Below are 16,740 nucleotides of genomic sequence, written 5' to 3'. Positions count from 1 at the left end.
CGATGCTATTTAAAGTGAATGAATGAAGAAATAGTAGAATCTTTATGTAGTGTTATGGAGGAAATCAGGAAAACTAAGTTTCAAAAAATGGTTAGAAATTAGAAAATTTGTGAAGCTTTGGGGCAGGAGAATGTTGTTTGCTATTAGAACCTTTTCCGCAGTATTTGATCTTTTAACATGCATATATATGTTACTTTGATGAAAAGAACGGGGGAAAAAAGAGTTAAATATAAACTGGCCCAATGCATAAAATTTCATTATTAAGTGAACTTGAATGGTGAATTTAGAAATTAAATTTTTCCTGTGTTTGTTCGTCTTTTAGGCCTTTTACCTTTGCAGTCATCATCCTTTTATGGTGGTAGAGCTGGATCTAAGGACTACTCTTCTGGCAGCACCAATCTAGACAGGTACACATTGGTTCTATGCCTTGTGAAGAACTTGAAGAGCTCTCTTCTTCAGAATATTGAATGATGGAATAGGCTGTGCATTATGCTCCAAGTGAATACCCTAATTTAAAATAACACAATTGATGAGAATCATAGACTCATGACATTTTAGTTAGAAAGTAGTCTAGGAATGTTTTAGTTCAGCACTTCTTTTTTAAGTTTTTCAACAAATGAGTAAACTGAGGTCTAGGAAGAGCAGTACTGAGGCCACAGGTTGTGGCTGTAAGTGTGGTCAGGTAGATTCTAGACCAGTGTATTTTCCACCATCCCAAGTGATGAACATATTAAGATCTCTTCTCCAAGGCAAGTTTAAGTTGCCTTTGTTGCCTGTGTATCTGTTAAGCTACCTACCAAAAGTTAAGACGTTTTCTTTAAAAAACAAAAGTTTCACATTAGTGAATATCTTTTACTGGAAAAGCCCAGTCAGAAATTAATTGCTGATTCTATGGATATAGATTAAAATTTTTTGAGATTTATTGGATGTAAATATATAAGATAAGTACTACTGGCTTGTGAGGAAGGCATGATCATGGGATGCAGCACGGAAGGGCAACAGTAAATGTAAAAAGTGAGGGTAGTGGTGGCATATAATAGAGATGCTATCTAAGTCATATTTTGTTGTGTACTAGAATTTAATTCACAGTGGTAAAGACATCTAGATTATTTGTATAAAATGATTAAGGTGAAATAAAGAATTTAACATTGTATATTTATTCTTGGGTGGTATCTGTCAAGCACTTTATAACTACAGTGGTAACTAAGTTATTTGAAGTTAAGGGAGAGGAAGCTTGACATATTTCTGCTTATTAGAAGAATCTTAAATCTTAAGTTTTAAAAAAAAGCCTAATTGTAGTTTGCAAATGATTTATTAAATACAGTACAAATTTCTTCTCAAAATAATAGAATGAGCATATTCACTGCACATAGGAATGACTGAAGGGGAAAAATTTTTTTAATGCAAAGCTGCACTCAAAACTAAGGTGAAAATTTCCAGATCAGTGAGAAAACTAACATTGAATAAAGGCTGAAGCCATAAGGCACAAGGGAAACACAGACTGTAGTCAAGTATTTAGGGCTAGGTCTTTAAAACCAACATAAGATTGGAAACTGAACATGACCCCAGGCCAGAACTTGCCCCCGGCATGGAGCATCCTGTGAGCTCAGGGACCCCAGGTGTGGGTTTTTTATATGAAGCTGGATGTCTAGAAGTTCTCTCTGTGCTAGGAAACCAAGGCAAAACACTTGTATATAACTACCTGGATTTAGAACCGTAAATGTACTGATGGCCTAATGCTCCCTTAGCAGAGAGCAAGTACACAGAAATGGGAGTTGCAATGAGTGGCGTCTTCTTTAGTGTTACCTGCACAGGGGCAGGAATTCTGAACTCCTAACTTAAAGTCCTAGGCAGATTGGAGATCCAGACTAAAGCAGCTACTAAGTATGTCAAGAAGGCATGATTGTGGAATGCAGCACAGAGAGGAAATGGTAATGTGAATGAAATGAAAAGACTTATGTTGAGCTCCTTGGTCTACCCTCCATGTTTAATAGCATTTTGAAAAAAAAGACTAAGCAGAATAAAGGCAAGAAATCTGTCAAAGAAATAATGGATGAAAATAATGAAAGCCCCCACATTGGAAAGCCTCAACAACAAAAAAAGAAAAATCCTCAACACATGCCAAACAGCTAATGTTTAAAAAAAAAAAATCCACATTGTAGAAGGTGATGAGTAAAGAAATTAAAAGCTACCAAAAAGAAAATATATCCTCTATAAAAGGAAAACAGACATTAGCAACAATAGCAATAGAAGACACTGGAGTAATAACATCAAAGATTTCTATACCTAGCTAAATTATAATTCAAGAATGAAGTCAAATAATGCTGTTTTAGATAGACAAAGACAGAATTTATTCAGCAAGAATAAAATTGAACAAAGGAAGGAGTGGAAGTAAGAAATATCAATGAACCAAAAAAATTTTAAAAGATATTTAAAATTTAAATACTCATAAAATTTATTCTTTTTTATAACTAAGTGGATATGGTAGAAACTTCAAAAGTTAGGGAATGCATAAGTGAAAAGTAGATCTCCCTTTCTTTCCTAACTCCTAGTTGTTCACTTTCTCTTTCCAGAGGCAACTACTGTTAACTAATATTTTTCTGGGGTTATTCTATGCATCTAAATACATTTTGATAGTTTTTATAAAATGAGGGTATGGTAGTTTAATAAAATATGAGGCAATAAGAAATAGAGGAGTGAGGAGGAGTGGAGGGACAGTGAGACATTTTGAGTCCCTTTTCTTGTTTGACAGCAGACCACAGTTAAGTTAGACAAAAAGTTGAAGACGACTTCCACTTCCGGCCAAGACGGAATAACAGGGACCAGGTTATTCTCCTTCATGAAACAACTAAGAACCTGGATAAAATATATAAAACAATGGATCTTAAGATATTAGACATGAGGCAGTAAAGGACAGTGATCCCAGAGAGATGGGAAACCAATGAAATTAGCCTCATGACTGCCCCAGCTTGCTTCCTAGAGAAAGTTCCCAGGCTCCCACACAAGGAGGGGAAACCAAGTGCTCTTCCTGAGTGGAGGAAATGGAGCTAGGAGTCCAGGGAGGCCAAGGCAGCTGGAATTCACAGAGCAGAGTACCAGAGGGGAAAGCTTCAGAGAGAAAGAATTGCAGAGATCTGCAGAGGGTTCCTCTTGCGTGTTCAGTTGAGTGCCGATCAGCTTATGCACGTGAGGAGGCTAGCCAAGGCCAGGGAAAGAACCACCGAGAAGGATCTGAAGGAATAATACTTGGAATTCACATAAAGCCAGGAATAGTTCCTGTTCCTAATAGCAGTTGGAATGCTAAGAAAGGTCTTGCTTCATTAGTAAGGAAAAACTGTCCCTAGACTAATTGCTGTGCTGTTCCCACGTAACCTTAAAAGCAAGACCCAAAAAGATCAAGCTTTCCAGGTAACCTAACCACATTCCAGAACAAAAATTCAAGAAAGTTTGTAGAAATCAAAAATATCCAGCACCTGACAAGATAAAATTCACGTCTGGCATCCAAGAAAACGTTACTAGACATACAGACAAGCAAGAAAATACAACTCACAAGGAGGAGAAAAATTAATCAGTTGTTAGTGCCGTCGATTCTGACTCCTAGCGACTCTGTGTACAGCAGAGTGGAAGAAACCCTGCCAGGTCTTTTCGTGCCATCCTCTCAACCTTCCAGTGCTCTATCAGGCAGTGTTCTGCTGCTATTCATAGGGCTCTTGTGGCCAGTTTTTCCAGAAGTGGGTGGCCAGGTCCTTCTTCCTAGTCTGTCTCAGTCTGGAAGCTCCACTGAAAACTGCCCACCATGGATGACCCTGCTGATATTTGAAATACCGGTGGCGTAGCTTTCAGCATCACAGCAACACACAGCCACCACAGTATGACAACTGACAGACAGGTGGTGTGGTTCCCTGACTGGAATGAACCCATGCTGCCCTGGTGGGAGCACCAGATCTTAACCACTCAACTGCCGGGGCTGGCTAATCAATAAATATTGACTCAGAAATGGCACAGATGATAGAATTAGTAGACAAGGATATCAAAAGTTATTAACCTAGATCAGTAATGACATTAAATATCAATATATATGAAATGTTCTAGTTAAAGAGAAAGATAGATTTTAAAGGAAGAATAATAATCTATATCCTATTTAAAAGAGAAACAACTACAATAAAAAGTTGTGGAAAGGTTGAGAGCAAGAGGATAGAAACAAATATACCTTGCATTGTCCAAACTACAATGTTTAGGAGTATATAGTATAGGATAAAACTGATAGAAAGCTAATGATAACTTTTTAGGGTAGGAGAAGAGGGTTGTGATTGGGAAGCGGCACTTGGGGGTTTCTGACATTAATAGTTATTATATAGGTGTTTTCCTTATAAAAATTTGTTAAGATCCACACTTGATTTTGTTTTTTAATTAATAAACTTTTTTAGAGGAATTTTAGGTTCACAGCAAAATTAAGCAGAAAGTGCAGAGAGTTCCTATATGGCCCCTGTCCACCTCCATGCACAGCTTCCTCACTTTGGACATCCCACCAAAGTGGCACACATTTGATTTTTATACACTTTTCTGTTTCAGTATTCTATTTCACAGTTTGTGTTTTTTTTGAGTAAAAAACCTAACAGTGGCTAACAGATGGCCTAGCCAGACAGTAAGTCATTTGGGGATGATTGATTTTTCCTTATAAGAAAGTAAATCATATTCCTACTTTACAACATATTTTAAAAAACAGTCCAGTAGAAGGAAAAACAAGATTTAGAACTTTTAAGAGAAAATACAGCAAAACATTTCTATGACTTTATGTTACAGAATGATTCTTAAACAAGACACAAAAATTGAAATCATAAAAGACTGATAAATTTATGTAAAAACTTAAAACTTAGAATATATATAATAGACAAAGGATTAGGACATAGAATATATAGAAAACTACAGATCACTAGGAACTCAGTATAAAACTAAGGGTACACAAAAGCAATTCAGAGAATAGCAAACAGTTACAAAAATATGTCCAACTTTGGTATTAATCAGGAAAATATGAAATAACGTAACAATGAGATCATGTTTCAGTCATTAGATTGATAATAATATAATGGAGACCATGCAAAGAAATGGAAATTCACTATTGGTGGAAATATAAATTGCTGCAGCCTTTTTGGAAAACAGTCACATTATCTAGCAAAATTAAAAATAAAAATTGAAAATACTACTGACATTTTCACGTCTAAACATATAAACTAGAGGAAGTTCTTGAGATTGGGTAAGAATATTTGTTGTGTCATTATATAGTGGAAAAAGTTAATCACCTACATGTTTTCAAAACTAGATAAACTAGTGTATGATACCCATTAAGTGGATAAAAGTAAAACTTGTAGTTTTTCTCAAGCCATTAACTTGGATTATTTTGATTGTAGGTTAAGTAGGTACGATATTATATGCCTCTTCAGCTCTCTGTCAACGGAACTTGCTAATTTACGTTTGTGGAATTTTTTCCCAAGTGATCATCATTACTGATATTTCCCCAAACTTAGGATTTTTTTCCCTAGACGTTGACTTCTCTGAATCTGCTAGGGAAAAATAGAAGCATTCAAAATTGTTTTGCTTCTTATCTATCTTTTTTTTTTTTTTACAGGACTAATGTTTCAAGTCAAACTCCCTCTGCTAAAAGAAGTTTGGGATTTCTTCCTCAGCCAACTCCTCTTTCTGTTAAAAAACTGAGATGTAACCAGGATTATACTGGTTGGAACAAACCAAGAGTGCCCCTTTCCTCTCACCAACAGCAGCAACTGCAGGGGTAGGTAGATTCTTTTGTTGTGCTTTCCTTTTATAAAGTGATTCAACTGAAGATGTTTTGCTTAGTGTAAAAAAAATGATGAAAGGAGTCATATTAATTAATAGTTCTGAAATATTTGCTCACTTTTTAAAAATTTATCACATCTATAGAAATATCTCTCTCGTCTCCAGTTTTTGAACTTTGAAAAAATATATATATGAAATATTTGTCATAAAGCAGAAAATGCGTATTCTTGAATCCCATACACTTCATCCTACTCCTGAGATTCTTTAACATTAAGTTTTATTCATATCCTCCCCATCCCCTTCATGCTCATTTTTATGAAACACGTGGAAATGAGATTATAGTATACCTGTAGTAATAATAGTAGCAGACTTACCTAAAGTGTTTATGTGCCAGACGCTGTGTGCGGAGTGTTTAAATGGACTGTTTTTCTTTAAATCCTTGCAACAGCCCTGTGAGCTGGATGTGCTAAAAATCTGCTTTTGTAAATGAAGTAATTAAGGCTTAGAGAAGTTAATTAACTTGCTCAAAGTGATATAGTCAGTAGTATAGCAGTAGTAAATCTAGGCAGTTGAAGTGTACTTGCATTCTTAACCACTATGCTATATTGCTTCTCTGTTCCCTGATTTTTTCCATTCCAGGTTAATCATGGGCATCCTCATATATTAATACATAACCTTCAACCATGTTAGCATGCAGTTAGATTTCCCTCTTTTCCAATTACAGTCCATGCTAGAATGAACATTCTTACATACATATGTTTTTAATATTTGTTGGAACTTTTCTATAGGGTAAATTCTTGGAAGTGGAAGTGTTAAGACTAAGGAAGGCACTTTGAAATTTTGATTACTGTTGCCAAATTGCTCTTCCAAAACCTACCAGCTTATTTGCCTTTAATCTTACTCAAATTACTGCTTTTCTACCAGTTTTAAGATCATCTTTTTACTTGAATGAGTGGTGTCTGCCAATTTGATTTATCCGTAGTAGTTTATATGCTTCATATCTTAGCAGGAAACAACATAAAATTTGCCGTGAAAACATTTCACTTTCTTCTTTGCTTACCTGTTCTTTTCTCTGAGCCTCTTCTTTCTGTTTTGTCTTGCAAAATGTTTACCTTCCAGTTTTATTCTTAATTTCCTTTGTTCTTCATTTTGATGGATCTCCCAAAATTATCTTGCTGTCTCCTTACTGGACAGCGTTCATATGTTAGTCTTATCTATTCCATTTTGTGATCATTTTTCATCTAGATCTTGTCTCTGTCTGCCTTGATCTTGTCTCATTTTCTCATTGTCTTCTCTTGCGTATTTTATAGTCTACTTGTAGTCTCTCTCATCACCTCCTTCAGAGTCCCTTGATATCCTCGTAAGTTACTCACCCTTGGTGCTCCAGGCTCCCTGTCTACTTCCAGTGTTTCTTTAATTTTTAGTACCTGTACCCATCTCTAGAAATACAACTTTCCTTTTTTCAGACTTCTCCCAGGAATTAGAGTGTACTATTTCAAGTAGGCTAAGTATTCAGGACTAAGGACTCCTTAAAACAAAACAAAACAAAACAAAAACTGTGTAGAAAACTGCAAGGCTAGAGGATAGTGGAAGCTACCTAATTTCAATGTTCCTCACAAATTCTCCAAAAAACATGTAATGAATGAGGAGTGCAAAGAAAAGCACACATAACCTTCAGCATTTCTAGGAGACAAAGGATAGCATCACCTGTAAACTACCATCCAAATCCCAGCAGTTGTCCATGTTTCCCGCTGCATTAAGCCTCTGGGTGCCGAGAGTCGGGGACAGGAAGCTTGAGAGATTCCATGAAAAAGTACATATACCCGTAAAAGACTTAGATGAAACAGAAAATATCACTCTCAGAAGGACAAATTCAAATACTAAGTACCAAGATCCTTAATGTAGGTCTGGATCTTGTTAGTTTGCAGCACTGTTTATAGGGAAAGGACTTGAAAGTATGCGGTGTCAGAAGTTGACAGTCTCAAAGAAGCATTAGTTGTAGGGAGAATCAGCCAAATGCGGAGAGTTGGTTTAGAAACAAAAGAAAAAAAAATGAGGGGACAATTAAGGATTGTGGTAAATAAGGTAAACAAACTACCACATCCCATTAAAGAAACTGCACTTTAGTAGATTAACAGAAGAAGGTGTGCTTAAATTAGGAACCCTGTCCACAAAATGAATAGGAATATAAAAAAGCAGGCCACTTCCATACAAAACTGTAAGAAAAAAACAGAAAACATGAATCAAAATATTTAAGCCACTAAAAAATTCTACCATCAAAACCAACATGGACTGTAAGAAAACAGTTACATAGCACTCAATTCTGAATTAAGTATTCTCAAACAAGCATTTGCCAATATATAAAAAGTACCATGAATCAGGAATTCAAACTAAGAATCAAAATGGACAAGTTGGAAGAAATGACAGTTGCTTAAACTCAGAAAAGATAGAGAAAGATAACGTCATATCACAAACTAAGTGTAAATTAAAGGTCCCCAAGGGAAAAGTAAATTCAAATGAAAATTTAATAAGGAACTTTGAAGGACAACAGAAAAACAACCAAAGGGGGAAAAATGAGATAAAGAAATATAAATGGTCAAAGAGAAAGAGATTGAAGTGGAAAACAGGCAGAGAAGTTCCCATATTGTGTATAATTAGAGTCCAGTGAAACAGAACTAGTGTTTAAAACTATAACCCAAGAAAACTTTTCAGAAATAAAATTACTGAATCTGTACAATGAAAGAGCCCTCCAGGTGCATGGAAAATTGAATGATCAAGACATATCTTAGTACAACTATTAGACTTTAAAGATAAGGAAAAATCCTCAATGCCTTGGGTCAAAAAGATTAAATAATTTACAAGGGCAAGAGAAATAGACTGATACCAGACATCTCAAACTCATCATTCAAAGCAAGACAACAAAATAACGTTATATTCAAGAAACTTGATCAAAGAAAAATGAACAAAGATTTTATGCCAATCCAAGCTGTCAAGTATGCAAAACTTCAAAATAAGTTTTAAATTGAAAGAACTCAGAATACTGTACACAGTTGCTCTTTTTGAGGACTCTACAGAGTGTGAGCTTCATCCAACCAAGAGGTGAGGAGGGAGACATTGACAAAAGATAGAGGGTGAACATTTCATATAATTCAGTTGTAGAGCTGACTAAAACAAAGGTGGAACACCTATAGAAGGATGGTATATAAGTAATTTGTCTTCTGACAGAGGAATTGCAACTAAAAGAAAATGGAAGGAGAGAGAAAGAAGAAAGTAGAAAAAGATAATTGAGTGTCATGAGTAATAGGTGTGAGTCAAAGAATGCTATTTAAGAAGGACAGACTAGATAGTAATAAAAAAGCTTTAGAATCAAGTGTTAAGGGCACTATAAAAAAGTATAAGTACAGATAGAACCACTGAAACAAAAAATACAAGGCCTCTTGAAACCAAAAGAAATATTTCTAAAACACACCAGATAGATAAGTAAAATTAGAACATGACAGAATTGAGTCTAAATATGTCATTCACATAAAGAAATGTGAATGTGCTAACATAGCTAATAAAATAAAAATATTTTCAAATTAGCTCAAAAAGCGAAACGCAGCTCTGTGCTGCATACTAGAGATACACCTAGAACAGTGATTTTAAAAGTTTTAAAATAAAGGAAAGGAGAGAGATTTAGCAATCTAGTGGAAACAATAAGAAAGCAGGGGTTGCAGTCCTGACACCCGGTAAAGTAGGATATGTAAGGACATAAAAGATCTAAGCAACATAATCAGGTAGGTCTGCAGATATGTTTTAAGTGCTATACTCTGATAATAGAGGAAATACCTTCTTTTCAAGTACATATGGAATGTTCACAAAAATTAATCATATATTAGGGCACAAAGGAAAAATCTGTAGACCCCATAAAGTAGAAATAAATAGTACAGTCAACATCTTTTGATCACAGTAAAGTAAAACTAGAAATTAAACATAAAACTAAATATCAGACTTGGGATAAATTTAACCAAGGAAGTGAAAGATCTATACAACGAAAACTACAAGACCTTCTTGAAAGAAATCGATAACGACATAAAGAGATGGAAAGACATTCCATGCACATGGATTGGAAGAATAAACATAGTTAAAATGTCCATACTACCTAAAGCAATCTACAGATTCAACGCTATCCCAATCAGAATTCCAATGTCATTCTTTACAGAAATCAAACAAAGAATCCAAAAATTCATATGGGGCAACAAAAGACCCCGAATTGCTAAAGCAATCCTGAGAAAGAAGAACAAAGCTGGAGGCATCACAATCCCTGACTTCAAAACATACTACAAAGCCCCAGTAATTAAAACAGCATGGTACTGGTACAAAAACAGATGCACATATCAATGGAACAGAATTGAAAGCCCAGAAATAAAACCACACATCTATGAACAGCTAATCTTTGACAAAGGAGCTGAGGGCATACAATGGAGGAAAGAAAGTCTCTTCAACGAATGGTGCTGGGTAAACTGGACAGCCACATGTAACAGAATTAAAATCAACCATTCTTTTTCACCATTTACTAAAATAAACTCAAAATGGATCAAAGACCTAAAGATTAGGCCTGAAACAATAAGTCTTCTAGAAGAGAATATCGGCAGCACACTCTTTGACATCAGCTTCAAAAGAATCTTTTCGGACACCATAAACCCTCACATGAGGGAAACAATAGAAAGAATAAGCAAATGGGACTTCATCAGGCTAAAGAGCTTCTTCAAGGCAAGGGAAAACAGGATTGAAACAAAAAAACAACCCACTAACTGGGAAAAAATATTTGCAAGTTATTTATCCAACAAAGGATTGATCTCCATAATGTACAAAGAACTCACACAACTCAACAATAAAAAATCAAATAACCCAATTACAAAATGGGCAGGGGACACGAACAGACATTTCTCCAAAGAAGATATACGGATGGCCAATAGACACATGAAAAGGTGCTCATCATCACTAATCATCAGGGAAATGCAAATCAAAACTACACTAAGATATCACCTTACACCTGTTAGAATGGCAAAAATATCCAAAACCAAGAGTGACAAATGTTGGAGAGGCTGTGGAGAAAAGGGAACCCTCATACTCTGTTGGTGGGAATGCAAACTGGTGCAGCCACTATGGAAAACAGTATGGAGATTCCTCAAAAAGTTAAGAATAGAAATACCTTATGACCCAGCCATCCCACTACTGGGTATATATCCTAAGAACCTGAAATCAGCAATTTCAGAAGCTCCATGCACCCCTATCTTCATTGCAGCATTATTCACAATAGCCAAATCATGGAACCAACCTAAGTGCCTAGCAACTGATGATTGGATAAAGAAGTTGTGGTATATATATACAATGGAATACTACTCAGCCATAAAAAAGGACAAAGTTGTCCCATTCACAACAACATGGATAGACCTTGAGAGTATTATGTTGAGTGAAATAAGCCACACAGAGAAAGACGAACTCTGTATGACTCCACTCATAGGTGGTAGTTAACATATGGACAAAGAGAACTGATCCGTGGTTGCCAGGGGAAAGGGGGGTGGGGGGAGGGCACTAGGGGTGAAGTGGTGTACCTACAACATGACTAATAATAATGTACAACTATAATTTCACAAGGATGTTAACTTTTATAACCTTAATAAAAAAAAACAAAAAACTAAATATCAGAAAGGTACCTTCCAACTAGAAATTCTAAAAACCCTATTAAATAACCCTGAGTCAAACTCAAATTACAGATATTCTGAAGATGAATGGTAATGAAAACACTACATGTCAGTATTTAAGGGATACATGTAAAGCAGTGATCAGAGGAAAATTCATAATTCTAAGCACCTATATCAGTAGAAATGAAAGAATAAAAATAAATGAATTCCAAACTCAAAACCAAAAAAAGAAAAATAGAACAAAGTAAACCAAAAAAAAGCAAAAGCAAGAAAATAATAAAGAGAAGTTATAGTTGCATGAGGTAGAGAACTGAAAAACAGATCATATTAACAAATCAAAGTATAAGTATTTGAAAAAATTAACAAAATAGATAAATCACTACCCTTTTAGTCAAGATAAAAAGGAAAGAAACACGAATATACAGAATAAGATGACCAGGGAGAAATAATTATCAATATAGAGGAAATTTTTTACGTTATTTGAGAATATTGTATACGTCTCTAATCAAAAAGAATTAGAAAACTTAGACGAAATGGACATAATTATTTTGGAAAGTATACTTCACTGAAATTGGTCCCAGTAGAGGTAAAAAAAAAAATTAGACCAGTTTCCATAGAAGAAAAAAGATATCTATCAAGGAGCTCCCACACGGAAAATGCACTGGGTCCAAGTGATTTTGCAGGGGAATTCTATTAAATCTTTAGAGACCAGAGAATCCCAATGCCATGCAAATTGTTTTAGAGCATAGAAAATGAAGGAAAACGTCTAATACTTTCTTTTTAATTGAAAAAATGTTTTTTCACTGAGGTATAATTGACACATAACATTACATTAGTCAACATAATGATTCAATATTTATATATATTGCAGAATGATCGCCACAATAAGTCTACTTAACATCTGTCACCATACATAGTTACAAGGCTTTTTTCTCTTGTGATGAGAACTTTTAAGATTCACTCTGTTAACAACTTTCAAATATGCAATACAGTATTATTAACTGTAGTTACCATGCTGTAAGTTACATCGCTATGACTGACTTGTTTCATAACTGGAAATTTGTACCTTTTGACCCCGTTCACCCATTTTGCTCAACCTCCAGTCCGTGCCTCTGGCAACCACTAGTTTGTTCTCTGTATCTGTGAGTCTGTGGTTTTTTGTGGGTTGTTTTGGTTTGTTTTTCTGGGGTATGTTTTAGGTTCTACATATAAGTGAGATGATATGGTATCTGTCTTACTCTGTCTGGCTTATTTCACTTAGCGTAATGCCCTCAAGGTCTATCCTTGTTATAAATGGCAAGATTTCCTTCTTCATGCCTGAGTAATATTCCATTGTGTGTGTGTGTGTGTGTGTGTGCATGTGTGTGTCTATATGTCACATTTTCTTTATCCACTCATCCATTGTTGTACACTTAGGTTGTTTCCAGATCTTGGCTGTTAAAAATAATGCCGCAGAGAACATGGGGGTGCATATATCTTTTTGAACTTACTGTTTTCATTTTCTTCAGATAAATACCTAGAAGTGGAATTGCTGGATCATATTTGTATTTTTATTTTTTTTCTCATTTTATAATCTTTTATGAATAGCAACCATACTGTAAATGTAGATTGGCATCATTTTTTGGCTGCATAATATTTCATGGCATGAGTGTATCTAACTGTTCACTTATTTTCTTATTTATTTTATTGAGGTCATAATAGTTTATAACATAGTAAAATTTCAGTTGTACATTATATTTTGTCAGTCACCATAAATATGTGCCCCTTCACCCCTTGTGCCCATTCCCCAACCCACTTCCCCTCTGGTAACCACTAAACCATTCTCTGTCCATGTGTTTGTTTATCTTCCACATAGTGAAATCACATGGTGTTTTCTTTCTCTGTCTGGCTTATTTCGCTTAGCATAATACCCTCAAGGTCCATCCATGTTTTGTGAATGGGATGATTTTGTCCTTTTTTATGGCTGTGTAGTATTCCATTATTTATATATATGTATATACAACATCTTTATCCAGTTGTCAGTCGATGGGCACTTGGGTTGCTTCCACATCTTGGCTATGGTGAATAATGCTGCAATGAACATGGGGTGTATAAGTCTCTTTGAACTGTTGATTTCATGTTCTTTGGATAAATACCCAGTAGTGGTATAGCTACCACCTGCTTTCTTTTGTTTGCCGTTAGTTTGGAATATCATCTTCCATCCTTTCACCCTGAGCCTGTGTTTGTCTTTAGAGCTGAGATGTGTTTCCTGGAGGCAGCAAATTGTTGGGTCTTGGTTTTGAATCCATCCCAAAACTTGGTGTCTTTTGACTGGAGAATTCAATCCATTTACATTTAGAATGATTACTGATATATGAGGGCTGAATGCTGCCATTTTATCACTCGTTTTCCAGTTCTTCTGCATTTCCATTGTTTCTTGTCCCACATATTTCAGACTACCAATTCAGTTTGGTAGTTCTCTGTGATAGTTTCCTTAGTTTTCTCTTTATTTATCATTTTTGTCACTGTTCTGATTATTTATTTAGTGGTTACCATGAGGTTTGTATAAAAAATCTCATAGGTGAGATAATCCATTTTCTGATAACCTCTTATTTCCGTAGACTAAGCCGATTCCATCCCTTTCCTCTTCCCTTTCTAAGTTATTGTCACAACTTTTTCCATCTTATATTGTGAGTTTGTGGTTAAAATGGTGAGATTATATTTATTTTTTATGTTTTCCTTCCCTTTATCTTTAATGTTATAATTAAATGTGTGCTATCGTTTTCTGATAGAGAGGTGCAATTTTCTGATTTTGTCTACCTATTTATCTGCTTGCTCAAGGCTTTGTAAACCCCTTCTTTTTTTTTTCAGATAGGAGGGCCTTGAATATATCTTGTAGGGAGTGTCTTGTGTGATGAACTCCCTTAGCTTTTGTTTATCTGGGAAAGTGTTTATTTCTCCATCATATCTGAAGGATATGTTTTCTGGATAGAGTATTCTTCTCTGAAAGTTTTTGTCTTTCAGAATTTTGAATATATTGTTCTGCTCTCTCCTAACCTGTGAGGTTTCTGCTGAGAAATCTGCTAAAAGCCTGATAGAGCTTGCTTTGTAAGTTATTTTCTTCTGCCTTATTGCCCTTAATATTTTTTCTTTGTCATTGACTTTTACCAGCTTTACTACTATGTGCCTTGGAGGTCTTTTTACATTGATATAATTAGGAGTTCTCTTGGCTTATTTCACTTGTATTTCCAGCTCCTTTCCCACGTTTGGGAAGTTCTCTTCTATTATTTCTTTGAACAAGCTTTTTGCTCCATTCTCCTTCTCTTCTCCCTATGAAATACCTATAATCCTTATGTTGTATTTCATAATTGACTCAGAGAATTTCTTCATTTCTTTTTAGTCTTAGTTCTCCCTCCTTCTGCATCTGAAAGATTTCTATATTTCTGCCCTCCAGGCTGTTAATTCTCTTCTCCATAATATTGGCTGTTATTCAGGGAGTCCAGATTTTTCTCTGTCTCATCATTGTCTTTTTCATCTCCAACAGTTCTCATTGGTTTTTCTTTACAGTTTCAATCTCTTGTGAAGAATTTCCTCTGTTCATTAAGTTTGTTCCTGATTTCATTGAACTGTCTACCTGTATTTTCTTGTAACTCGTTGAGTTTTTTTATGATAGCTGTTTTGAGTTCTCTGTCATTTAGATTATAAATTTCTTTTCTTTCAGGATTGATTTCTGGGTACTTGTCATTTTCCTTCTCCTCTGGAATACTGGTATATTTCTTCATAGTGTTTGATGGCATGGGTTTATGCCACCACATAGTGATAATATGTGGTTTCAGCTTCCACCTGCTGTCACTGGGTGGGGGTCAAGAGCTGTGTATTCTGAGCCTGCCACAATCTGCAGCTCACTTGCTCACAGCTGCTGCTTTTCTAAGGTATAGTCTAACGCACTCTGGCCAACCAGCTGAGGTGGAGCACCAGGCAGGGGAAGGGGCTCTTTCTTTAGCCTGTGTGATGCCAGGGGCATTTTTCACTCTACCGTCACTATCTACTCTCCTGGGTTGCTGACTTGATGAAGACACCCCCTGCAATAGCATAGCCACCTCTGCATGGGGCTTTCCCACAGTCTGTGGGGAAACCTGGAGAGCAAAGGTGTCCCTGTGGGGCACTGTCCCTCCTCCCTCCCCTCTCAGAGCTGCACATGGTTCCGCAACCTGGGTCACTGCCCTTGGGGGAGGGAGGGGAGATCCCCTTACCTCCTTCCACTTCCTCTGAGGGGTCCAGCACCTCCACCTTCAGACATATGGCTGCGTGGGTCTCTCAGACGACTTTCGTGTTGTGTGAATGTCCTCTGTTGGTATATGAATGTCCTTTTACTTGTATCTTAGGGGGGAAAGTCTAAGGAAAGAGCTCTCTTCACCATGATGCTGATGTCACTCCTTCTATTTTTAATTTTTTGAGGAACCTTGTTTATTTTTGTTTTCCTTAGTGACTGCACCAATTTTATAGTCTCACCATCAGTGCTCAAGAGTTCTCTTTTCTTTATATCCTTGCCAACACTTGCTTTTTCTTATCTCTTTGATAATAGCCATTCTAACAGATGTGAGGTGATACCTCGTTGTGGTTTTGATTTGCATTTCCCTGATGATTAGTGATTTTTTTCATGTACCTGTTGTCCATCTGTATGTCTTCTTTGGAAAAATATCTATTCAGATCCTCTGCCCATTTTTTAATCAGATTGCTGTGGGTTTTTTGCTCTTGAGTTGTATATGAGTTCTTTATGTATTTTGAATTTAACCTCTTGTCAGATATATATTATTATCTTTTCCCATTCAGTAGGTTGCCTTTTCGTTTTGATGATGGTTTCCTTGGCTGTGCAGAAGCTCTTTAGAGTAGTCCCACTTGTTTATTTTTGCTTTCTAGTACTTAGTTTTAATGAAGCAAGTATAAATCCATTCAAGTAGCACCAAAAAAAGTTACAAGCCAGTATCATTTATGAATATTGATACAAGAAATCCTAAGTCAAATATTAGTGAACACATCAGTACTGCATTAAGAAGATACACTATGACCACATGCATGTATACCAGGATTGCAAGGATAGTTCAATATTAGGAAATCTATGAATATAATTCATTGTATTAATAAATCTAAGAAGAAAAATTGTATAATTTTCTTCATTGATAGTGAAAAACCATTTGACAAAACTGAATGCCCTTTTCTGAAAAAAATGCTTGAGAATGTAAGACTCAGTGGATACTTCCTTTTCTTTTTCTTTTTTTTT

General features: G+C 35.7%; 1 protein-coding gene across 7 annotated transcripts in view; it reads left to right on the top strand.

Annotated features, from left to right (window-relative positions):
• Window positions 1-16,740, top strand: part of USP37 (ubiquitin specific peptidase 37) — a 96,571-nt gene that overhangs the window by 27,650 nt on the left and 52,181 nt on the right. For all 7 annotated transcript variants that reach the window (XM_023642339.2, XM_023642336.2, XM_070269258.1 and 4 more), the window contains 2 exons: window positions 323-407; window positions 5,627-5,788. In XM_023642339.2, coding sequence (XP_023498107.2) covers window positions 323-407; window positions 5,627-5,788 — 247 coding nt within the window. The remainder of the gene's footprint in view (window positions 1-322; window positions 408-5,626; window positions 5,789-16,740) is intronic.

The sequence above is a fragment of the Equus caballus genome, chromosome 6, assembly GCF_041296265.1.
Source record: "Equus caballus isolate H_3958 breed thoroughbred chromosome 6, TB-T2T, whole genome shotgun sequence".
NCBI lineage: Eukaryota > Metazoa > Chordata > Mammalia > Perissodactyla > Equidae > Equus > Equus caballus.
The sequence above is the reverse complement of the archived record's forward strand: the minus strand, read 5'-3'. Positions and strand labels throughout refer to the sequence as shown.